The 19,828-nt window shown below is 51.5% G+C and overlaps 9 protein-coding genes across 9 annotated transcripts; 5 read left to right on the top strand and 4 right to left on the bottom strand.

Moving 5' to 3' along the window:
* Positions 1–125: 125 nt before the first annotated feature.
* On the bottom strand, positions 126–2,466 carry Aud_009686 (DNA damage response protein RcaA; the record flags this gene model as incomplete). The annotated part of the gene is made up of 5 exons (XM_043294535.1): positions 126–1,902; positions 1,959–2,110; positions 2,164–2,243; positions 2,311–2,373; positions 2,430–2,466. 5 exons carry the CDS (start codon positions 2,464–2,466, stop codon positions 126–128), a joined length of 2,109 nt encoding a protein of 702 aa, XP_043150470.1.
* Positions 2,467–2,665: 199 nt separating this feature from the next.
* Aud_009685 (Y-family DNA polymerase) lies at positions 2,666–4,565 on the top strand (the record flags this gene model as incomplete). Its single annotated transcript, XM_043294534.1, has 2 exons — positions 2,666–2,806; positions 2,862–4,565. The coding sequence occupies 2 exons, from the start codon at positions 2,666–2,668 to the stop codon at positions 4,563–4,565; spliced, it is 1,845 nt and encodes a 614-aa protein (XP_043150469.1).
* A 1,167-nt stretch (positions 4,566–5,732) lies between these two features.
* Positions 5,733–7,517, top strand: Aud_009684 (uncharacterized protein; the record flags this gene model as incomplete). The annotated part of the gene is made up of 1 exon (XM_043294533.1): positions 5,733–7,517. The coding sequence occupies one exon, from the start codon at positions 5,733–5,735 to the stop codon at positions 7,515–7,517; it is 1,785 nt and encodes a 594-aa protein (XP_043150468.1).
* A 732-nt stretch (positions 7,518–8,249) lies between these two features.
* Positions 8,250–8,879, bottom strand: Aud_009683 (uncharacterized protein; the record flags this gene model as incomplete). The annotated part of the gene is made up of 1 exon (XM_043294532.1): positions 8,250–8,879. The coding sequence occupies one exon, from the start codon at positions 8,877–8,879 to the stop codon at positions 8,250–8,252; it is 630 nt and encodes a 209-aa protein (XP_043150467.1).
* A 267-nt stretch (positions 8,880–9,146) lies between these two features.
* On the bottom strand, positions 9,147–10,843 carry Aud_009682 (histidine phosphatase family protein; the record flags this gene model as incomplete). The annotated part of the gene is made up of 3 exons (XM_043294531.1): positions 9,147–9,984; positions 10,039–10,168; positions 10,231–10,843. The coding sequence occupies 3 exons, from the start codon at positions 10,841–10,843 to the stop codon at positions 9,147–9,149; spliced, it is 1,581 nt and encodes a 526-aa protein (XP_043150466.1).
* A 1,137-nt stretch (positions 10,844–11,980) lies between these two features.
* Aud_009681 (DnaJ domain protein) lies at positions 11,981–13,651 on the bottom strand (the record flags this gene model as incomplete). Its single annotated transcript, XM_043294530.1, has 5 exons — positions 11,981–12,133; positions 12,191–13,239; positions 13,293–13,386; positions 13,444–13,487; positions 13,546–13,651. 5 exons carry the CDS (start codon positions 13,649–13,651, stop codon positions 11,981–11,983), a joined length of 1,446 nt encoding a protein of 481 aa, XP_043150465.1.
* A 713-nt stretch (positions 13,652–14,364) lies between these two features.
* On the top strand, positions 14,365–15,971 carry erg9 (bifunctional farnesyl-diphosphate farnesyltransferase/squalene synthase; the record flags this gene model as incomplete). The annotated part of the gene is made up of 4 exons (XM_043294529.1): positions 14,365–14,432; positions 14,524–15,583; positions 15,634–15,816; positions 15,867–15,971. 4 exons carry the CDS (start codon positions 14,365–14,367, stop codon positions 15,969–15,971), a joined length of 1,416 nt encoding a protein of 471 aa, XP_043150464.1.
* A 705-nt stretch (positions 15,972–16,676) lies between these two features.
* Aud_009679 (hemerythrin domain-containing protein) lies at positions 16,677–17,399 on the top strand (the record flags this gene model as incomplete). Its single annotated transcript, XM_043294528.1, has 2 exons — positions 16,677–16,919; positions 16,968–17,399. The coding sequence occupies 2 exons, from the start codon at positions 16,677–16,679 to the stop codon at positions 17,397–17,399; spliced, it is 675 nt and encodes a 224-aa protein (XP_043150463.1).
* Positions 17,400–18,614: 1,215 nt separating this feature from the next.
* Aud_009678 (A4/G1 family peptidase) lies at positions 18,615–19,451 on the top strand (the record flags this gene model as incomplete). Its single annotated transcript, XM_043294527.1, has 1 exon — positions 18,615–19,451. One exon carries the CDS (start codon positions 18,615–18,617, stop codon positions 19,449–19,451), a length of 837 nt encoding a protein of 278 aa, XP_043150462.1.
* Positions 19,452–19,828: the final 377 nt, after the last annotated feature.

The following is a 19,828-nucleotide window of genomic DNA, read 5'->3' as shown; positions in this document are numbered from 1 at the left end:
ATTTCTACCTGAGCCGAGTCTAGACTTCTCAGTGATAGGATTGACCACCCGCAGCCACTAAGAGACCTTCGGCTGCTCTGTATTCACAAGATCTCATATATATTTTACAGGAAATTGCAACGCCGTTATCGCCGGCGACGAAATCTAAATCGAGGCTCATCATCACTATCCGAGTCACGTTCTTCTCGAAGCCGTTTTTGACTTCGAGGTGCTGACGTCGCAGACTCGACCCTGGACATAGACACAGAAGCAGATTGGGACTGGGACTGGGCACGAGACGACCCGTCTCGGCTTAGAGACCGCTCGCGCTGGCTCTCTGATGGCCTAGGATCAGACGTCGCATGGCTGGTGACCCAGTAATGGTCGCCGATGCCAAAGTCCTTCCGTGTCACTTCCTCCAAGGGGACAATAACCGTCCGAATGCGATGCCGAGGTTGACCCGGCTCACCTTTCCGGTGAAATTTTTTGAAGTTCTTGCGTCCATTCCATCGCTCATCCCATCGGCTGTCCTCCGCGACACCAGGACGGGGCTTGATTTCCATCTCTTCTACTATGGCTAAGTTTTTGAGTTTCTCGACGTCCGTATCTCTGAGAGTGTCTTGAAGCGACTCCTCTTCCTCTTGACGGCGCTTGCGCTGGGCGTCCTCTTCCGCCTCTCGATGCTGCCGCGCCGCCTCGAGCACGTCCAACTTTTGTCGTTTGGGTTTGCGAGGTTCTTCTGTTTTAGGAAGGCTTTGTGACTCTCCAAGGCTGCGCTGTACTGTTCCGGCTCGCCGACGTTTCATTGCTGTAGCACCGGGCAAGAGACTGGAAACCAGATCTTCTTCATTGTCGAGAATGCTGGGCTGCTGCGAAGGGATTACAGATGAAGGCGGTATGTCCTGAACTGATTGCGACTCAGCCAAATCAGCTCGTTCGTTTTGCGTGTAGGTGGGAATTGAGGATATATCAAATTCATCGTCAAAGGATTTCACTTTGCTGCTGATGGGTCGAATCCTCGAAGACTTAGCCTTCTTTCTAGCTGGCTCACTTGGCTCCTCGACCGCTTGGGAATCATCAATCACCTCGACTCGTCCGTTAGGAGTCGCTGGGAGTTGCGATACTGGCGTTCGCCCAACCTCAGGACTGGACTCCGTTTCGGGCAAAGGCTGACACAGACAGGACGCATCATTTGCCAGAATGGCGTCAAGGAATTCGTTCTGCTCAATAACTCGCTGATCGGTCATCAGAGCGACTTGATTGCTCAGTTCAATTGACCACTTCTCCCATTCTCCCTTGGAACGAAATCGGACAAGGACTACCCCTCCAGGACCATCCCTCTCCCCCCCAAGGCCTTTCTGCCCAGCTGCATTCTTCATAAACTGGAAAATCTCCTCAGCAGTAGTTACGCCATTTTCTAGCGGGTATAGCAGGGCCTTTCCGTGCCCGTTGTTGATCGGATCCTGCAGGTTGCTGAATTGCGAGGCATCCCAGAAAACGAAAGAATAGTTCTCAAAGATGTTGATTCTGTCGGGCCTCGGTGCAAATGCCTCAGCGGACCGAGGGACGGCTTCTTTCCCCGGAGGTGGAAGATGCTCTGTCGGGTCCGGCCACGCAGCGTCGAAATCGGTTTCCAGAGGCGACAATGACTCCAGATTCTCCAAATCACTCGGGGTTGCAGCATACACAAGCGCATCGATGTATGAGTCCTGCACTATGTATTTCCCGTTCACCAGCGCCTGTAGACCTTTGGCCGTATTACGCTTGCTCTGGACAACGTGCGTGGTATGATCGACAACATAGGGAATAATTGTTTTGATATCCAGATCTTCGAGACGCGAGCGGACGTGCGCCAGGGGATCTTTCGCTTTGAGTTCTTTCGAGGAGAAGGAGAAACTGAGGACGGTAGGCTGCCACTTGATCCTGAGAACAATCCACAAATGAGCTGTCGTTCTCTTCATCTCAGCGGGAGTGCTTACCGCAGTGCATGCTGGTATCTTCCTAGCTTGATGATATGTTCTTCCCCGGTCAATTTCTTATTTCCGCCTCGTATTGACTCCCCATCGACTGTCGTCCCACATTTGGAGTTCTGGTCGTGGATGGTGATTTCTGATTTCGTGTAAATATGCGACTGTGCCGAATTAGCAGAGAGGCGGAGATTGGGATTCTGAGGGTATATAGTACGCCATCGCCAGGTTTGACTGGTGACACTTCAATCACCATGTGTTTCCGGGAAATTGAAGAATGCTGAATGGCATGCCGAACTGCGAAAATGCTTCGTTAGTTCATGTTGCTATACTGTGTATAGAACTTCCAGAAGAGTGGCCGTACCCCCATCTTGCCGTATCCGACCGAAGAGATACTTCTTCCCAGGCCGCAGCCACACGCGCTTCCCTAGGCAAGAGTCAGTCGGGACCGGAACAAAAGTCGGCGATAAAAAGTATGAATACCCTCTAATAAATCGCCTTCTGAATCCAATATCCACATGAGGGGCAGCGGACGCAGGCAGGATGCAGGAAGATAGCTGACCGCTCCGCTGGGACAGTCCTGATGACGCCGAGAACCACGTCAAACAACACGGGCTGAAACGCGATATCACGTGCCCAGGCGTCTCAATAGCTGCCTCGTTAGGAAATCCTCGCGACACCACTTTCTTATCACCCTCAGAAAGATCACTGAGATAAATATGGCATCGAATGATGACGAGTCTGATGGAAATGGTCAGGAACCTTCGAAAGAGGCGTCTGACAATGATGAAACCTTGAAGTATCACTTATTAGGACCATCTCTGACGAAGGCGGGTCAGGATGCTGTTGATCAGCGGAAGGTATAGACTATGCAGTTCTCCATTATTGAAATAAACAGAAGCTAAAGATTCAAAGGTATCTGAGATCATATATGATGCATCTAAGGGCTCCAAATTCTTCCATCACGAGCAGATCCGGGATAGGATTTTAACAGCCAAAATCGAGCGCATATTGAAAGAAAAGGCTCGTCTAGAGAAACTGGACCTGTCGCATGACCTGAGAAAGGCCGACGAGCTGATTGCGGAACTGGAACTGACGAGAGATCTGACTCAATACGTGGTACACGTTGACTGCGATGCATTCTTCGCAGCTGTTGAAGAGCTTGAGCGGCCGGAGCTCAAGACGGTACCCATGGCTGTCGGGAAGGGAGTCCTGACAACCTGTAACTACGAGGCTCGAAAGTACGGATGTCGCAGCGGAATGGCATCCTTTGTGGCCAAGAAGCTCTGTCCGCAGCTGATTTGCCTTCCTCAGAACTATGAGAAGTACACCGCCAAAGCGCAGGAGATTCGTGCTATTTTCGCGCAGTACGATCCTCTCTTTGAGAGCGCAAGCATTGACGAGGCATATCTCAACATCACTTCTTATTGCACAGAAAACAATCTAGACCCGGAAGAGACTGTTAATCGTATGCGGGCGGAGATCTTGGAAACCACGAAGATCTCAGTCTCTGCAGGGATCGCGGCGAACGCGAAGATCGCGAAGATCTGTTCCAATCGCAACAAGCCGAATGGACAGTTTCGCGTTCCAAATGAGAGAGAGGCTATTATGCAGTTCATGAGAACTCTCCCGGTCCGGAAAGTGAACGGTGTCGGTCGTGTTTTTGAACGTGAACTCGATGCAATCGGCATAAAGACATGCGGTGACATTTACCCTCAGCGTGCCCTTCTGACTCGATTGTTTGGAGAAAAAGCATTCCACTTCCTGATTCAGTGCTTTCTCGGCTTGGGCAGAACGCAGGTTCAGCCCGTGGAGAACTATGAACGAAAGAGTGTCGGCACAGAGCGCACGTTCAGTGAAATTGGCGACAAACAATTACTCCGAGAGAAACTCTGGGATACGGCGCAGGAACTTGAGAAGGACTTGACTCGTGCAGAGTGCAAAGGTCGTACGTTAGTGCTCAAGGTCAAGCTGGCCACATTTGAAGTGCTTTCCAGACAATGTCAGCCACCCAGGGCAGTTTCTCTCGCCAAAGACCTTTACGCGTTCTCACTTCCTATGCTAGCGAAGCTGGAGAAGGAGATCCCAAATATGAAACTCCGACTTCTTGGTCTCCGCTGTACCAACCTGATTAGCACGAAGAAAGTGGATATTAACTTCTTTGGCGCGGCATCGCAGTCGAGGTCTGTCGCTGGCAGAAAACCTGATGCAATGACAGAACAGCAAATCGGTGCCGAGGAAGCTTTCGAGCAAGCTGCACGCCAGGAAAGGCAAGACGACATTAACGAGCTGGAACAGCTCAGCCAGGAAATTTCCGACACGGAGCAAACGAACAAAGGAGGCGTCACAGCCATACTTCCTAAGTCAGAAAGTCAACCACAATTTTGGGATTGTCCAATCTGTTCAAGGCCCCAGGTCGCGGAGGATAAAGCATTCAATGATCACGTTGATTACTGCCTGTCAAGGGAAACAATCAAGGAAGCCGTCCAGTGCACCACTGAGGAATCTCCAGTGGCCATATCGAACACACCCAAGGTTATCGGACGAAAAAGAAAGGTGACAAAAGAGTCGTCCCACGAACGTCACGACGCACGGCAAAAGCGACTTTTCTTTACATGACACATTCCAAAGCCGTGCAAGAAAAGCGCCTTACCACAGGGCCGCCATAAAGTATCAGACCCATCATATTGTCATGCAAGTTCAAAGCCTATTAGATCGGCCATTCAAGGTTGTCACTGGCCGCAAATGCGAGTCACATCAGTAGACACCGATCGATTCGACGGCGCCGTTTGAACTTCGGTGACGAGGAAACCCCTTGCTTCTGGTCGTGTTACAGATGCGTGAGGCTGTCTCATAAGAAGTACAGCACCAAGCAGGGAGCCGACTTGACTTTGCAGCTGTTGTTTCTTCAACCTGGGTGGGGAATGATTCCGTTATGTCCTTGAACCATAACATGTGGTTGTAGAGAGGTAGTCTCCTGCAGCTTTTCTAATCATTCACCACGCATCTTTTCTCTAACGAGGGGTGCAAATATCCTACCGTGATGATTCTAAAGGGTGAAAATCTTTGATCTTAAAGCAAACTGTGGCATCAACGACTTTCCTTCTCATATAGAAGACTATTAGACAATAGTTTACAACTTGTCCAACACGATGCTCAGCTAACTGCTGATTTCATCGTCTGATTTCCAACCTTAGCAACAATATCTGTTCAAAACAAGTCAATGGACATTCTTCATGAGGTCATTGAGCAGGTCTGACCCAGTAACCGTCTTGGTGGACGGTGATCAGCCCATGCGCGAACAATAACCGGAGCACGAAAAACATGATCTGGATAACACCAATTCACCGAAGATGTGAATCCCAAGCGGCTGAGGCTGACAGATATCCAGATAGATCCAGTCAGACCATCATTATTATCGGTCTGAATAACCAGGGATTTCCAAACTTGCTTGCCAGGAATGCATCGAGTTTCGACCTGGAGCAACAGTTGCGGTGAAAGCACGAGACGCACTAGACTGTTTTGGGGGGGATGTGCTAGTCTAGACTAAGAATGATTGTTATTATTATCGTCACCCTTGCCTCTCCAATATTTATCTATCCCCTCAATCTATAATTTTTCGCACTCTGCTTATCGGGATTGGGACCCTCACATCGTCTGCAAACTACTCACGCCACTGAGGTCGCTCTATCTGCTGGCCGAGTGCCACCATGCTTGCAGATCCTCGTGGTGTCTCGCAATGCCATAAGTCGTCCTCCTCCTTTCCGCCCCTCAAGTCCCGCAACTATGACCTCCGATAAACAAAACAATGGCCCTCTTGCCAAACCTTTCACGCCAACCCTCAGTGCTGCCTTCAATCGAACCAGCAAGTCTCCCTTGACGCCGAAGCTCGCTAATCCCGGTGGGTATCGCACTCCCAAGAGACTCGCCCCTTCTGAACACCCCTCTTCGACCCCCGACGCCGAGACCGCCTCCTTCCTCAGTGCAAACATTACCCCTCGATCGGGTTCGCGCAATAGCAGACGCGATGGATTTCCGTCCCCGAGCAATGCACCATCCAGCGTACAGTCCTCGCCGCAAATACAGTATTCGCATGCGGGTGTCGCCTATGTTGCGAGCTCAGGGGGATGCAGAACCGAGCGGAGTCCCGCTCGCTCGACCGGGAGGTTGGAACCGTCCAGAGGCAATCGAGCAAAGACCCTGACAACAGAGCACCCTAATACTCCACGGCCGAATTCTTATTCCGACTCTTCCACTTCACGAATGTTTTTTCATGCCTACGATGCGCGGTCTCCGAGTTCTTCCGAGGTTGACATCCGACCCAAACCACAAAGTAAACCCTCCTCACCTGCAACGTTTGTCTATGCCAATGGAGAACACGAGCAGCAGACTCAAGGTGAGGAGACAAATATCACAGCTCCGGCGGTCAAGCGGCGCTCGATAGGTTCATCTCGTCCTGCGTTGGCACCAAAAGCTCTCCCGGCTGCTTCGCCCCGGTTACGGCCAGCTAAGCTCGCTGACTCTGCGGCGAGACTTTCGGACGCTACTTCACAAGTCAGCTCACAGCGTGATGACATTTCTGAGGCTAGCTCCCAAGCTCATAGCTCTTTCTCGGGCGCGTTTCCTGCAAGACCACCTATTCCGGCCGTTAGGCACATCAAGTCATCAAGTCTCGATTCCGCCAGCAGCGGCGTTCATCCCAAGGAAGGCCTCAAGCCAAGTCCAATTATCGTATCAACGGCCGAATCGCCGATAGACGCGGTATGTGCCACATCCGAGTCGATACCGGGGCTCAGGCCTCGAATTCTCAGCAATGGATCTATGACTTCGGTGGACACCCATCTTTCAGCAACTGCACAGAGTCCGGTGAAGTCGGATACCGGACAGGCAAACAACGACGTCGTTCTCAATGCGCGAATTGAGAGAAAAATCCTTGACTTGGAAATCAGCAACTCATCGTTGCTTGCGATCAATCGTACTCTAGAGCGGGAGATGCGCAAGCAGAATGCAGAGTTGCGAAGATATCGCCGTCTGAGTCGCTCCGGCCGTTTGTCCATGGCGCCGTCTACACGGTCCTTTTCAGGGACTTCGTTATCGATAACCAACGAATTGGACGAGGAAGCGAGTGAACTCTCGTCTATTCGCTCTCCTGAAGAACTGTCGGATTATAGTGATGAGGATTCCACCGTGGACGACGGTGTTCTCAGTCCCGATTCGCTTGCTGAGCACGATGCGAGACATCGGGTAAAAGATGAGAAGCGATTCTTCATCGACCTTGCGAAACACCAGGAATTGCTGGCGGACAGTCAGAAAATAAATCAAAGCCTCAAACGATGTCTCGGATGGACAGAGGAGCTGATCAAAGAAGGCAAGAAGGCTCTTGAATATAGCGTGCATGTCAACGACGTACAGCTTGGCGGGCGAGTCCTCTCGCCGGACGAGCTTCTTGAGGAGGCAGAAAGAGCTCGGGGACTGTTGAGTCCTGTCGCTGAACCTCCGGATCCTTTGTTGGCATCTCAGGAGTTGGAATCCCTAATCGAGATGCTTGACAATGAGGCTATCGGCTACTGAACATGGTCTCATTGTCACAATAACCTTGGCGGGCAGGCCCGTTCTTTCTTTTCCCGTCACTTCTTGCAGCTCTTTTTTGTTCACTCCTATATTTCTTATCCAATTTCTACCCATATTTACTGCATTTGTGGCGTACTAAGGTCCTTTCCTATTCTTTATCATGGCCCTGGCTCTTTTCACCCTTCAGCCGTCTTTCGTCAGCCTTCTACTTTGGTCATTACTTTTTCTTTTTTTGAATTTGCTTAAGCGAAGATAAAGTGCTATTCTGTCTATCCTGCTGCTTGCACTCTCCGGTATATTGTTAGATACCCGATGCGCGATATGTTTATTGTCTTGGATATGTCCACTGAGGGAGCATTTGTGATATAGAGCAAGCTAATCGAGACGATATACTCATTTGTTTGCATTTCTTCTCTTCCATCTCTCTGCCATATACATTTGGTTTCTTCATATGAGCAAATTTGTCCTAACATGGAGGCATGCTTAGGCTTCTGGCATCGTTGCAAGATATTGATCCATATACAATCAGTCTATGCCTCACAAGCAACAAGCAACGCTGATATACCAAACATTCGTCGATAGACAGAGCGTCTCATGGTACGTCGCAGCGTGTTGGCGACTTTCTCTGCAAGCCAAATTCTTGAATAGCTTGAATAAAATCGGCAAAGCAGTCGGTTTCCTTTCCCATAAATAACAGCATGACCTTCTTTCTCGACAAAGCCGCCATAGCCATCAGAACCCGCAAGCAACTAGCTTGGCAAGATACACCTTGCACTCACGGCTCATCCGCTCGTCTGCCCCATCTTCGGATCGAGCCTCTTGTCGCGACACGGGGATCTCGATGGCTGGGAAGCCTCCAACGTCCACAAGATACTCATATGCGCGCTTCACACCTTTCCTCCACATTGACACTGGCATATCCTCTCTCGCGACCAGGAACACAACCGGTAGAGCGTCGTGTACGCCCTGAATCCCGCTCTCCTCAGTGGGATACAAGGCATATTGAATGGAAATACCGTACAGAGACAGAAAATATAGAATACTGTCGCGAGTTCTGTGTGTAAGCCTGCATAGCCTGCGTTGCAATCGGTCAAAGCCGTCTATGGGCGTGGTGAAGTTAACTTCTAGGCGGGAGGGCAGCGCTCTTATGCGCTCCATCTCTTCTACCACCTCTGTCGCTGCTTCTGTTTCTGTGTCTGATATGTCCTCTGTGGATGGAGGGCTGGGGGTGGCCAGTGCCTCATTGAATGATGCATTGAGATCGCAAGGGTGCTTGACCATGCAGCTGTCTAGGGATGCGCTTGCATCATCGATCATCATCTCGTCAAAAGAGTATTGGGCGATGCGAGAGTGGAACTCCATTTTGTATGTTGAACGAGTGACTGATTAACGATTGTGTGTTAAGATGTGGTAGTGACTCCGGAGTGTAGAATGAGAGATAGTAGGTGTGGAAGAGAGCGGGGAACAGAAGTCCTTCAGTAGCTATTCTGAGATCATAATGAGCAGCATAGAGATCTGCACAGCATCGATCCATAGAATCTCCAGTGAATGCCTGACTGGTACCTGAATAGACCATCCATGGTACAACTCTAATCACGACCAGGCACTAGCATATTTTAACTAAAGCAGCTACTCTGGTCGTCCATCCCCAACCTGATGCCCACTCGTATAGTTCCCAAAACAAGCAAACTGATACATCGCCTCCTCCTTCAGCTTCGGCACGCCCCCCAGAAAATCCTTCACAGCACAGAACCCATTCTCCGCACGCTCACAGCCCACCAACCCCTCCATCGACACCGGCGCCCCATTCAACACAAACCGGATATAGTCCGTACCCTGCACCACGGGATTCCTATACAGCATCGCATCCAACTCTTTAAACGACACCGACCCCTCATCCGGACACGTCCACACCTCTGAGACGAACCGCGCCCCGAACGGCGTGATCTCATTAAGTCTGAATGTCCGCTCGGGCGCATGCTCAATTACATCCGGCAGACCCTCCTTCCCATACTGGAAGTACTCGAGCCCCAGCGCCGCAAGGACAGCGACGATGACGTCGTCGTGCGACATGTCCATGTACAGGGGCTGGTGGAGCGGGAATTGCGCTGCGTTATTGTCGTAGGTATAGTTGATGCTTGTGTCGCTGGATGGAATGAGGCGTCCAGCGAGTCTGGACGCGAGCTCGAGGACGTACCCGATGCCTTGGGCGCGGCCGCTGGGGGCGCCGAAGCCGTAGTTCCCGTAGAACTGGAGGTCCACATTGTAGGCGTAGTCGCGCCATTCTTGCTCGGTGAAGAGGGAGCAGAAGGAGGACGAGCCGAGGGCGGCGGTTTCGTAGGGGCAGAGGTTCATCATTGAGGTGATGTCGAACGGGGTGAGGTTGAAGTCTGGGGGGAGGAAGCGGGCGAGGCGAGATAGAGCCGGCTGGGTGAATCTGGGGATGAATTTCGTGGCTGAGTTGGTGCTGGACTCGGTGAGTACGGGGTCTGGCAGCTGGGGGGGCATGAGGGTGGTTTACCCCTCTGATTTATCGCCTGGGCAGGCATGGTCTGAGGCGAGCGTGTTGTTGAGACCGTTTCCCTCGGGAATGATGACGAGGTCGTACTCGGCATAGGAGCTATTTGCGCCGGTGTTGCCAAAGAAGCCGCCTATCTCAGTCAGTGCGAGACGCCAGGAGACAGAGGCGCGGTGTGCCTCGAGAGCCACTCACTCAGCCACCATCGAGCACTTTCCAAAATCCTCGCCTGCGACGTCGTCCTGAAAATGGGTTTCGGTCTTGCAGTCCCGTTGGGATATACATTCAAGGAAGAATCCCAGGCCGCGACATTGGGTCCGGTGCGATAAAGCAGCCTCCCGTACTTCGACCAGATACTGGCCCCAGAGGTCGCCTCCGTCGCGGCTCCAGTGACCTGCAAGGTATCTTCGCCGAGCATATACTCCCACTCATTGAGGAAAGCCAGCGGTCCTTTGCCGACTTTGCTGCCGTGTAGTTTGCTATAGTTCTTTACCTTTTGCGCAAATGCTTCCATGCCCCCGCCATCGAGCAAGGCAGAAACAGGGTATCGCTGGGCATGCCGGTGCAGGACATGGACCTGGGATAGCTCGCAGCCTCGGGGAACGCCATTGGACACATTGAACCCGGGAACATCCTTGTATGGACTCAGGTTACCCCAGCTAGTCGTGATATCAAAGCCAGAGGCGAATGTGGCACCTGTCGGAGCAGGTACATGCGCAGAGAAGCTGGCAGTCGGGGCGGCAGAGACTCCTCCCACGGCCGTCAGAAAGGCGAATGCCGAGATGAGTGAACCAAGGAATTGAGGCATGGGGATCAAGTCAGTAGCAATAGCAGACTACTCCGTACTGCCCCATCATGATTGCAAATCCGGCAGCTGTGCCTGTTTATATGCGTGCGTCGGCCCATGGTGGGACTAGCTAGGCAAATATGCGGGGTTGTTTTTCTGTCGGTCAGGACATCGTGCAGTCGACAAAGTATGGAGATACACAGCGTCAGAGATGGCCTGGTAATCGGTATATCGGCTTTTGAGTGGAGTAACAGGGATCTACTCCGAGGTAGCATTGTACGCGAGGGGCTGAGGTGGTACCGCCAGTCGGAGGGTACGTATCTCGCCCTACGCTTGAGTGGTGCCGACGAAGCTTCATTTAGTGAGTAGCGTCTTGCCGGCCACCAGTCAAATTGAAGTCGTTAAGGGCCAAGGATCAGATATGGGTCTCGGAGACTACTTCGCCAGGAGATCCGGATGTTGATCGTTCGTAACGGATAGTCCTTGACTTATTTGGGTAATTGCTCGCGTGCCCACCCTGCGCATTATCAGCAAATGGAAACTGGGAAGTGGCATGATCCCTGCTTCAGAAACATTATCACAAGCCGAAATACACCGTCGTCTAGAAGGTTCTTGTTGGATTAGAATCAGAGATTGAATTATAAGCAGCTGATTCTAATATTCTGGCGGTGAAATGCTGACAGGCTGGAGACCAGGAGGAGCCGAAGAGCGTGGGGAGAAGGCGTCTCAGCCGTGAAAAAGCCATACAGGATGCCCAAGATTTGAGGATAATTTTGGGAACTTTCCTACCATAGCCGAGTCAATGATCGTACGGGATTCTGTTTCCGGTCAACTGATAGCAATTTCTACAAGAGGTGTAGATGATAAGCAATAGCTTGTATCACATTGCCGAACGGGCTATATATATAATGGTCGTTCGACTTAGCGGCAAGCAGATATCTAACGAAACAATTCGCCGTCAACACCCCAATCTATTATTAAAGTTTAATATACTGTACGTGCAAAAATGTAAAGTCCTGAGCAGGTCATGAAGGCGTAAAGACACGTATCCAAGCACCCGAAGGACAGAATCGAATAGAGGAGAGTAAATAGACAGCGGTAACCCACAGGCTCAGCAGAACGGGCCCTCATGGCAAGGATATAAACAAGACTAGGTATCTATGCGGTGGTTTCTTCCTCATGGTGATGATGCTCATGCTTCGACTTTTCCTTCTTCTTTTTCTTCTCGTCCTTGCCCTTCTTCGACATGGCTTCGGCCATGAGCTGCTCAAAGGCCATGTAGTCTCCTTCTTCTTCGGGATCACGCTCTGCCTATAGTTGTTCACTTAGCCTTCTGTGATGTTATAGAGCTCTAACGGGAAGGCTTACCTTTGAATAGATATTGCCAGCAATAACCAAGGCGTGCGCGCGTTCAAGGCGCTTCTCTAACTTGATGCGCTTGTCACCCAGAACTTGATCACAGACGTCGCGCAGCACGCTCTGAATTTCAAACTTGCTGCCTCGCCATGCGGCCGCCAGAATCTTGCCGGTGACCTTCTTCTCGTACTCTGCCTTCTTCTCGTCGGTCCAGTCCTCTCCGCCCTTCTCTTCCAGCTTGGCCATCTCCTCCATGGTCATCTGCGCATCGATAGCTGTCGAGATTGTGGTCCAGGTCTCCTTGGCCAGAGTGCCCTTGTCCTTCAGTCGAGAGAAGAAACCGGAGATGCCGAGGAACTTTTGAGACTTGATGAACGAGGTAGCTTTTGATGTGTAGGTAGCACCAATGGCATGCAGAATCTCCAGACCGAACGATTCCATCTTCAGGTTTTCCACTTCAAGGCGAATTTTCTCTTCAAAGGCACGGGTTACATCGGGGCCCTTGTCGGTTTCCGTCCAAACGCTTAGCTTGTCGACCAACTTGGTTGCCAGGGTGTTAACTCGCTCCTCACGAGCCTTCTTTCGCTCCAGTTCGTAAGCAGCCAGGCGCTCTTGCTGCTCCCGAGACAGGCCCTTCTTTTTCTCCTTCTTGCGCAGCTCCTTCTCCTCCTGAGACAGACCGGCTGCGTCCATCCGAGCCTCCTCTTCCGACTTGTCCATGATAGCCTGTTGTCCCAAGTAGCGACGGGGTGTACTCGTTCCGGAGGTTGGCGCCGGCTTCTCTGATGGTTCCGCGGCTGCGGCTGGAGCTGGAGCTGGAGCTGAGGCTGGGGCTGCGGTGCCAGCGGCATGGCTGGCTTCCCCTGTCGCCGCAGCGGCCTTGACCTCCTCATCGTGGATATGGAGTTTCTCCTCCGCGGCTTCCGCCAGTTCTTGCTCCTCTATTTCCTGCATAGTGATGTCCATGGTCGCGGTCAGGTCCTTCATCAACGAGATTTCACCAATCAGATCCACAAACGCGCTGCCACCAAAGATCATGCTGAAGAATTCGGCCGGGTCCTCTTCATCGCCTATCAGTATGGTTCGACAGCTCGATCACACCTGAACAACTCACCGAAACCGCCACCTGGAACTGCATCTTCTTTTCCGTATTTATCATAACGCTTTCGTAGCTCCTCATTGCTGAGCACTTGGTAGGCTTCTCCAATCTGATCGTACCGAGAGATTAGTATCTATTACGCTTCCATATATTGAAGTATACACACCGCCTGAAATCGCACATGCGCAGTCTCATCGCCGGGGTTCTTATCTAGTCGAGAAGTCAGAATCAATAGCAAGAACTCATAAAGACATAGGAGTGATCGGACCAGGATGAGTCACAATGGCCAGTTTCCGATAGGCCTTCTTAATCTCGAGTTCCGTGGCCGTGGGTGGCACGCCCAAAGCATCGTAGTAGGTAGTGTCTGCGACCATGATCACTTGCAGTTAATCAAGCCAGAAGCGCGATATGTTTCGTCCCCAAGGTCGCAAACGATGAGAAGTTTTCCAGAGAAAATCAGGAGAAAAGCAGATTGTAACCTGCCCGACTAGTTGGCTGACCGAGGACGATAATAATTTTTATCTGCCTGATGATGCTCTCCGACGGCAGTTTCGTCATGGCGGGGGGAAACATCTGTCGGGGTATTATAAGTAAGTTACGGTCACAATTACCGCCAGCCACACCAGGTAGAGGGGTAAATAACAGGAACCAACACTAAACTGGACCTCAAGGGCCGTAATCCATGCGTAATGATAGGAGCCTGCTATGCGCCCACGCCAAGACACGGTCTTTTCCCTCGAATTTCCCTTGGAGAACCTCAGGCTCCTTAGCCACTCATTGTATACGAACCGAAGACTCTGCTTTGCCCCTTTACAATATACGGAGTAATAATCTCCCATCTCCTGTCTTCTTCTCTTTCTTCCCTCCTAGGTTTCACCTCTCGTCCACCTTTCCTGTCAGTGAGATCTGTTTCTTCTTTCCTCGCTTCTCCATTTGTACATCTTACAGGTAATTGTGTCAATAGCTCTTCTTGATTCGCTTGTTGTGTTCCCCACATTCCCACTATTTTTTTTTTTTCCCTCTCTCGCCAACATCCGCCTTTCCGTCCTCTCCTTTTCCGTGTCCTCTTCCCTACAAATACCTCACCATGGGCGCTGCAGCAAATGCTTTTTACTACATCTTCCATCCCTCAGAATTGAGGTCGATACTTCAATGGTTGGTCTTGGCCTGTAGCTATGAGCACTTCTCCTTGCCCTTAGTGTCTATGTGCCATTGCTTACGGACACCCTTTCGTCCTTGCTGATAGGAAGATCTGGCACAATCCTGTTCATGAACGCGATGAATCGAACGAGTCAGAAACAGCGAAGACATGCTTCAAGTTCCTGGATCTGACGAGCCGGAGCTTCAGCGCGGTGATCAAGGAGCTTCACCCTGAGCTCTTGCTTCCCATGTGCATTTTCTACCTGACACTCCGTGGGCTGGACACCATCGAGGATGACACCTCGATTCCTTTGGAGACCAAGGAACCGCTTCTTCGCGGATTCAAAGACATCCTTGAGCAGGATGGCTGGACCTTCAATGGTAACCGGCCTGAGGAGAAGGACCGCGAGCTGCTGGTTCAGTTCCACAATGTCATCACCGAGTTCAAGAAATTGAAGCCTGCCTACAAGGCCGTTATCAAGGATATCACGGGCAGGATGGGCAATGGCATGGCTGATTATTGTCGCAAAGCTGCGCTGGACGATGCAAGCGTCAAGACAGTCGAGGAATATGACCTGTATTGCTGGTATGTTGCTGGCCTGGTCGGAGAAGGGTCGACTCGCCTCTTTGTTGAGGCCGAGTTCGGTAACCCCGCCTTGCTCAAGCGTACCGAGCTGTACAAGTCGATGGGGCTTTTCTTGCAGAAGACCAACATCATTCGCGATGTCCGTGAGGATTTCGACGACGGTCGACAGTTCTGGCCCAAAGAAATTTGGTCCAAGCACGTCACCGACTTTGAGGATCTCTTCAAGCCGGAGAATCGTGAGGCTGCACTGAACTGCAGCTCCGAGATGGTTCTCAACGCATTGGAACATGCGGAGGACTGTCTCTTCTACCTTGCTGGTCTGCGCGAGCAGAGTGTCTTCAACTTCTGCGCCATCCCCCAGTCCATGGCCATTGCTACCCTTTCCCTTTGCTTCCGCAACCCGACGATTTTTGAACGTAACATCAAAATCAAGAAGGGCGAGGCCTGCCAGTTAATGATGGAGTCGACGCAGAACCTGCGGATTCTCTATGAGGCCTTCCGTAGATATGCCCGTGAGATTCACAAGAAGAACACCCCGAAAGATCCCAATTTCCTCCAGATCGGCATCGCCTGCGCAAAGGTGCGTATGCTCTATTCGTTGCGGTTTCCTCCAAGTGTTAACAGTCGCAGATTGAAAAATTCATTGAGACCATCTTCCCATCGCAATCGGCCGAAGAGGCCAACCGGCGTGTCTTGGGCCAAAAGTCTGAAGCCGAACAGGAGAAGGCCAGGCTGGAGGCTGAAACACGCAAAGACGTCTACTTTATGATGGCTCTCATGGGCGTGATTGTGGTGTTCGTTTCTATTGTAATGGTACGTCTTGTCGCTCCTTGCCATTACCATTACTTGCTAACAACCTTCAGATTGGATTCGCTTGGTACTTTGGTGCGCGCTTCGATCTTGCGTGGCAGGAACTCCGCAAGGGGAACTTCCGCCCGCCCAAGCACCTGCGTGACCGAGAGCTATAGCCTTGTATTACTACTACGGAGTTACGACCTTCACCTAAGCTGTTTTGATATCCAGATTCTTACTGACCGTGCAGACGACTTATGTTTCTGTTTACTTACCACGTCAGTCTTGCAGAGATACTTTTACCTAATGTACCAATTAATCTTCTTGATCTCTCCACCATGTCTTGCTGTGGCTGCTCCAGCCCGTTGGTCTACTCGACCTTGCCTAGCACGGATGTCAAATTGCAATCCAGCCCTTTCATGGCTGTGGTTGTGCCGAAGAAGTGCTGATATTGAGTGGAGATTTATCTCTTTGACCCCAGTGACGTACTAGATGTGTGTCTTGCAATGTTCAGTTTTCCTGACGTTGAGATGGCAAACATCCATTGAGGATCTGGGACATTCCTTGTAATTATATAGTTTTGCATTCTGAATTGACGCTTCGATAATGGATACTTGGTGCTTCTCTGTAGAAAAGTCGTAGTCTGAGCGGCAAGACACTAGTCTTCACCGTAGCACTTGCATTTTCTTCCTGCGAAATGAAAATAAGTTTATTTGTAAGGTATTTGTAATGCGCACTGCTTGTTTGCTGGCAATTCTGATTCGCAGCGACCTCTTCCATCCCCACCTGGGAGGGATATACAGCGCAAGGAAGAAAAGCTCTATCCTTACAAATATATGAAATGCTTCTCCCATATACGCTCATTACATCCCTTGTCGTCAATGAGAAGGCTTCCAATCATCCAGAGGCCATCCTTTCTCCGCCTACGTGCAGTTCCACTTGTCCATAGACCAATTTTCCTTGTAGCAACCCGACATCAATCATTCTCAGTAATGAGCCAGAAGAAGCATCAAGCATCCCCAGACTCTAGTAGTCAACCAGACGGAAATAATGAACCGTTACCCCCGCTCTCACCAAAAGACTTTCGAACCTACAACCGAATGGCGGAGCAAATGGACCAATTCGTACGCGCCCCTACCCCCATCATTCTACCCCACTAACAACGACCACAGCACAACCACTTCCGTCTAACCTGGAACCAACTCCAAGACGCCTGCACCAGCACAGGCAAAAAGCCCGGCGGGCTCTCCCCGCGCCAACTCATCATGGCCGGGCTCAGCTTCTGCTCGCAGCTCGACTTCCACCACTCCATCGAAGAGCAGCACATCTTCCCCGTGCTCGCGAAAAAGATGCCCGAGTTCCGGCGCGAACTGGCGCTCCTCTCGCAGCACAGGCAGATCCACAAGGGCCTGGAGAAGCTGGAGGCGTATTTGACAAAGTGCCGGAGTGGCGAGGTCGACCTCCAGCGGGAGGAGATAAAGCGGCTTATGGATGGATTTGGGGAAGTGTTGTGGAAGCATCTGGATGAGGAGGTGAGGACGCTGGGGGCAGAAAATATGCGGAGGTATTGGAGTTTACAGGAGATGGCGCGGCTTCCTATGTGATTTTTTCCTATGTGATTTTTGTTTTGTTACTGATTTTAAGGCATGTTAATGTTTCTGGCGTGGCTTTGTGCTGTGTTTTGGCTGACTGGTTGTGGTAAGTTTTGGCGTTTTTGATAGACGTTTGAAGCATTAAAACTTGCATATACAGTTCTCATACTACGGCTCAACAACTTAATTAGTGAATTGTTGTTATTTTGTTTACTTGCATCATTTGGCTGTCATCCAGGGCATCTCGATGAACGTTTCGGAACATCCCCGACACCTATGCAGGACACATGATGACCGCTACTGATCATGTCTCAGCTGCAAGGAACACTCTACGGCGGAATCTACTTCAGTAAGCTTCAGTCAAATACCAAAGGACGTCATCCCGTCATGAGAGCGAACCTTAAACCAGCAAAAGTGGAATGTCCTCGGCCAGGACGCGGATCTGGCCGGCCTCGGGTCAAGGGTTCATTTGCGGGACGTTTTCGGTCGGCCATGCGATATGGACTTTGCATTCTCCAGCCAGCAGTACCTGATTCAAAGTCCACAGGACAGTATCAGCCGGGAAAGGCATGCGTCAATGTTTGCAGTTGCGAATACCCCTTGCGGCGGGAGGAATGCGGCCAACCCGCTTTCAGCGGGTTTGGTACCTGATGCTCTCGTCAGGTTACGTCGACTGTCACAAGGCACAGGCACTTGCATGGCGTCATTATTTTCATCGTTGGGCATGAGGATGAGAATATTGAGGGCTATTGACAATTTGCTTATGATCGTCCGTCCGCCTGATCGTGTATACAATGTCCATAGAGTGGGCAGAATGCTGACGAGAACCAAGACGACTCGGGCAATGGATCAAGTCAACAAGTATATTGACTGTTTACTTTGCAGCGGACATGCCGGCGCTGATCCAGCCTGAACTATTGCTCTGTGACGCACGCGGATCAAGCAGCTCTTGATTCTGAAGTGTCATCCCGTTCTGGCAGTCGATCATACTTGATTCCGTCTGTGACATGATCATTCGGTAGTAGCTTCGGAATGCTTGCGGGTTACGCTTCAGGTCAGTCTGGCGATAAAGATGAGGGCTACTTTCGGCCTGCTGGACTGGCCCAACCGCATGCGACGCTTTCCTCCAGGGTATTAAAGAGCCAGAAAGCCACGCCCGCAGCAGACTACGACGGGAAAGAGCATCGTTAGCCCTCTTGAGTGACCACCTTACCTTCCCTCGACGACATGAAGTTCCAAACCAGCATCCTCGCCGCCACCCTGCTGGCCGGCGGTGCCCTGTCTGCCCCAAGCAGCCGGTCCCTTGAGCGTATCCGCGCCCGGTCCGCAGCCCGGCAGTCCCACCCCATGGACGGCGCCGCAGCTAGCCCTGTCGCTGCGGACCCCAACGCAGCGCACCGAGCCACCGATTCCAAAGTCTCCTATAGCAAGAACTGGTCCGGTGCCGTCCTCGAGCAGCCACCCGCCTCGGCATCCTACACCGCCGTGTCAGCGACCATCACCGTCCCCGAAGCGACGGCGGTCGCCGGCGTGTCCGGCACGCAAGCCAGCTCGGCCTGGGTCGGCATCGACGGCGACACGTACGCGAATGCGATCCTGCAAACGGGCGTGGACTTCTACGTCGACGCCGACGGGACCCACAGCTACGACGCGTGGTACGAGTGGTACCCGGACAACGCGCACGGCTTCGACCTCGCGGTCAACCGCGGGGATGTCGTCGTCGTCAGGGTGGAGAGCACCTCGCCCAGCGAGGGCGTCGCCATCATCGAGAACCAGACCAGTGGGAAGTCGGTGTCGACAACGCTGAAGGCGCCGACGCCAACTGCCACGCTGGCGGGCCAGAATGCCGAATGGATCGTCGAGGACTTTCAGTCTGGGCAGACGATGATTCCGCTGGCTGATTTCGGACGCGTAGCATTTACCGGCGCCGAGGCGAAGGCCGGCGGGAAGTCGTATGGGCTTAGCAATGCTACAATCATCGATATGGAGCAGGATGGGAAAATTAAGACGCACACGACTATTGTGAGCGATAGCGAGGTTACTGTTGAGTACGTCCGGACTTAGCCTGTCCCAGCTCGCATCAGCGGTATGGAGTACGGAGTTTGTTGCACGGACAGTTCTGTGGAGATTGGTGCATGTCTGTATTTCCATATCTTGTCTTCGTTGCTCTCCTACAGCACTACTGTTTCAAGTCTTAATCAATATCCACATACCTGAAACCAATATCAAGCAAAGCCTTAGGCACTATCTACCCCCAGCACCAGTTTGTTTAATTGGTTGTTGTATACTTTATGTCAAGAACGGTGCGGGTTGCGGAATGACCACAACGCTGAGTGATAACTAGTGCGGTTTGGCGTGGTTGCTTGAAGGTGACCATTTCTACAGTGAGAATGATTAGGCTGCAGGATAGATACAGACGTGAGATATAGTCATTGGATATG

Source organism: Aspergillus udagawae (genome assembly GCF_001078395.1).
Source record: "Aspergillus udagawae IFM 46973 DNA, scaffold_8, whole genome shotgun sequence".
Taxonomy (NCBI): domain Eukaryota; kingdom Fungi; phylum Ascomycota; class Eurotiomycetes; order Eurotiales; family Aspergillaceae; genus Aspergillus; species Aspergillus udagawae.
This window is presented reverse-complemented; position numbering and strand designations above follow the sequence as displayed.